Source organism: Xyrauchen texanus, chromosome 36 (assembly GCF_025860055.1).
Source record: "Xyrauchen texanus isolate HMW12.3.18 chromosome 36, RBS_HiC_50CHRs, whole genome shotgun sequence".
Lineage (NCBI taxonomy): Eukaryota > Metazoa > Chordata > Actinopteri > Cypriniformes > Catostomidae > Xyrauchen > Xyrauchen texanus.
This window is the reverse complement of record NC_068311.1, coordinates 1,746,901-1,749,400: the sequence shown is the minus strand read 5'-3', so window position 1 is coordinate 1,749,400 and position 2,500 is coordinate 1,746,901. Positions and strand designations below refer to the sequence as shown.

At 34.9% G+C, this 2,500-nt stretch overlaps 1 protein-coding gene across 1 annotated transcript in view; it reads right to left on the bottom strand.

The window, feature by feature from the left end:
• The window catches only part of LOC127630223 (chloride channel protein 2-like), a 64,071-nt gene that overhangs the window by 2,475 nt on the left and 59,096 nt on the right, over positions 1-2,500 (bottom strand). Inside the window, 2 exon segments of the mRNA XM_052107705.1 lie at positions 1,596-1,663; positions 2,448-2,500. The exon segment at positions 2,448-2,500 is cut by the window's right edge and continues 47 nt beyond it. Of these exon segments, the coding sequence (XP_051963665.1) occupies positions 1,596-1,663; positions 2,448-2,500 (121 nt within the window).

Genomic DNA, 2,500 nt, shown 5'->3' with positions numbered 1-2,500 from the left:
GACAAAGCGATCAAAAGTTCCAACATTACAAATATAATTGATCATAGTGTCCAAAAACATCTCCAAACAAATAAAAGATAATAATTGTACATAAGAACTAATTACACATGCAAACACAACAATGACTAAAGGTTTGCATAGCATGCACACATGATTTTAGTCATGAGATTTCACAGAATGAGTTTCATTCTGTGTCATTTGAGGCATCATTGAGTCTGTGTCGTGTATTTGGCGCCATCTCCTGGTGGTCATATGTAACATTGTGCTTCATGTGGATTATCTAATGATCTATACATCTGATTATCTTGTGTGTGGACTCGTTTGAAAGATAATCACAGACTCTAAATAATCATATGTCATATTTTATGTTCTGTTTATGTTTTGTGGATTTATAAGAGAAAACGTGGCATTTAAGCAAAACTCAACATAATAGTGAAAGACATATATTCAGCTGTTACTCGCTATATTTTCATCTGTGAGTAAAACAAATAGTCTGGTTGTATTTTACTCTTTGAGATCTTTCCAACAACATATGACACATTAATATTTGATGAGTTTGATGTTTTTTAAAGCGAATTTTAAAGCTCTTGTTCAGTTTTGTTCATAATATCTACATGCATTATAAAGTAGAGCTTCTAAACTTTCAAACGAGACCGATTTTATGTTGGTCAAAACTGTTGTTTTATTAATATTTTGACGATTTATTTTTTTATAGTTGGGTTAATCTCAATTAATGTTACTAAAAATGTACATTAAAAGGTTGTAAATGTTTACATATATTAATGCATTATGAAGGAACATCAACAAACGAAAAGACACTTACAATGGAAGTCAACGGGTCAATTTCTGGAGGGTTTAAAGGCATTAAAACTCATGTATTATTTGAGCTATAAAGTTGTTTACATCGTCATTTTTTAGGGTTTATGGTTTTAGGGTTTACATCATTGTTGTCTACTTGTCTATAACTTTCCACAGATGTGGATATTAAGTGATTTTAAGACAGTAAAATCATGTTAACACACATATTATTTACATCTTGTGGCTATACTTTTGAAACAGTGAGTATTTTAATGTTTACAGATTAAACCCCATTGACTTGCATTGTAAGTGCTTCACTGGAACACAGATTTTAGCTTGTTTTGTTGTTGTTGTTTATCTTTGTTATTTTATGAGTTTAAATACATTTGTGTTATGGAAAATGCCGTCAACTAAGTTTAACTTGTATTGAACCCGAATATTCCTTAAACCAAGATGAATAAATGCTGTAAAATATATATATTTAGTTTACTGATACCTAATGCATTAACTAATCTTACAGTTCTGTACTCGGATGGAAATCTTACTTCTAAAATACTGTATCAATAGTGTGACTGAGCTGGCCAGGTGTTATGGGTATCATCGGCCCCGCCCACTTTTCCACCACTTGTGCTGTTTGGCCAGATCTGATGGTATGACTGATGACGGACAGCTAAAACTGCATTGCTGCTGACCTTTGAACCTTAACTGCGGTAGTTGTATCAATCAAAACAAAACGCCTCTGATTAGGAGTGCAGTGATGTGATTTATCAGTTGCAGACATTTGTAGAGCGTCTCACCTCCACTACGTCTGTCTGAGGGCGAGTGCACAGTAAATATCTGAAGCCGATTCCAGAATCATGAGGACCTGATAGAGAGAAACATATCATAGAAATGTAGCGTCATAGAAATGTAGCGTCATACAAATGTGTAGCGTCATAGAAATGTAGCGTCAAACAAATGTAGCGTCATAGAAATGTAGCGTCATAGAAATGTAGCGTCAAACAAATGTAGCGTCATAGAAATGTAGCGTCATAGAAATGTAGCGTCATAGAAATGTAGCATCAAACAAATGTAGCATCAAACAAATGTAGCGTCATAGAAATGTAGCGTCATAGAAATGTAGCGTCATAGAAATGTAGCGTCATAGAGTCATACAAATGTAGCATCATAGAAATGTAGCGTCATAGAAATGTAGCATCAAACAAATGTAGCGTCATAGAAATGTAGCGTCATAGAAATGTAGCGTCAAACAAATGTAGCGTCATAGAAATGTAGCGTCATAGAAATGTAGCGTCATAGAAATGTAGCGTCATAGAAATGTAGCGTCATAGAAATGTAGCGTCAAACAAATGTAGCGTCATAGAAATGTAGCGTCAAACAAATGTAGCGTCATAGAAATGTAGCGTCATAGAAATGTAGCGTCATAGAAATGTAGCGTCATAGAAATGTAGCGTCATAGAAATGTAGCGTCAAACAAATGTAGCGTCATAGAAATGTAGCGTCATAGAAATGTAGCGTCATAGAAATGTAGCGTCATAGAAATGTAGCAAGCAGGATTGGGATGGTTTTAGAACGGGCGCCTTTTCAATTCATGAACTGAAGAAGAGGGAATGGCTGATTTTCCATGTCAAAGGTGTGTGTGGTATTACTTGTGTTCTTCTCGGCTACAGACGATCTCTTCAGAGCAGGTTTCAGAGGTTTA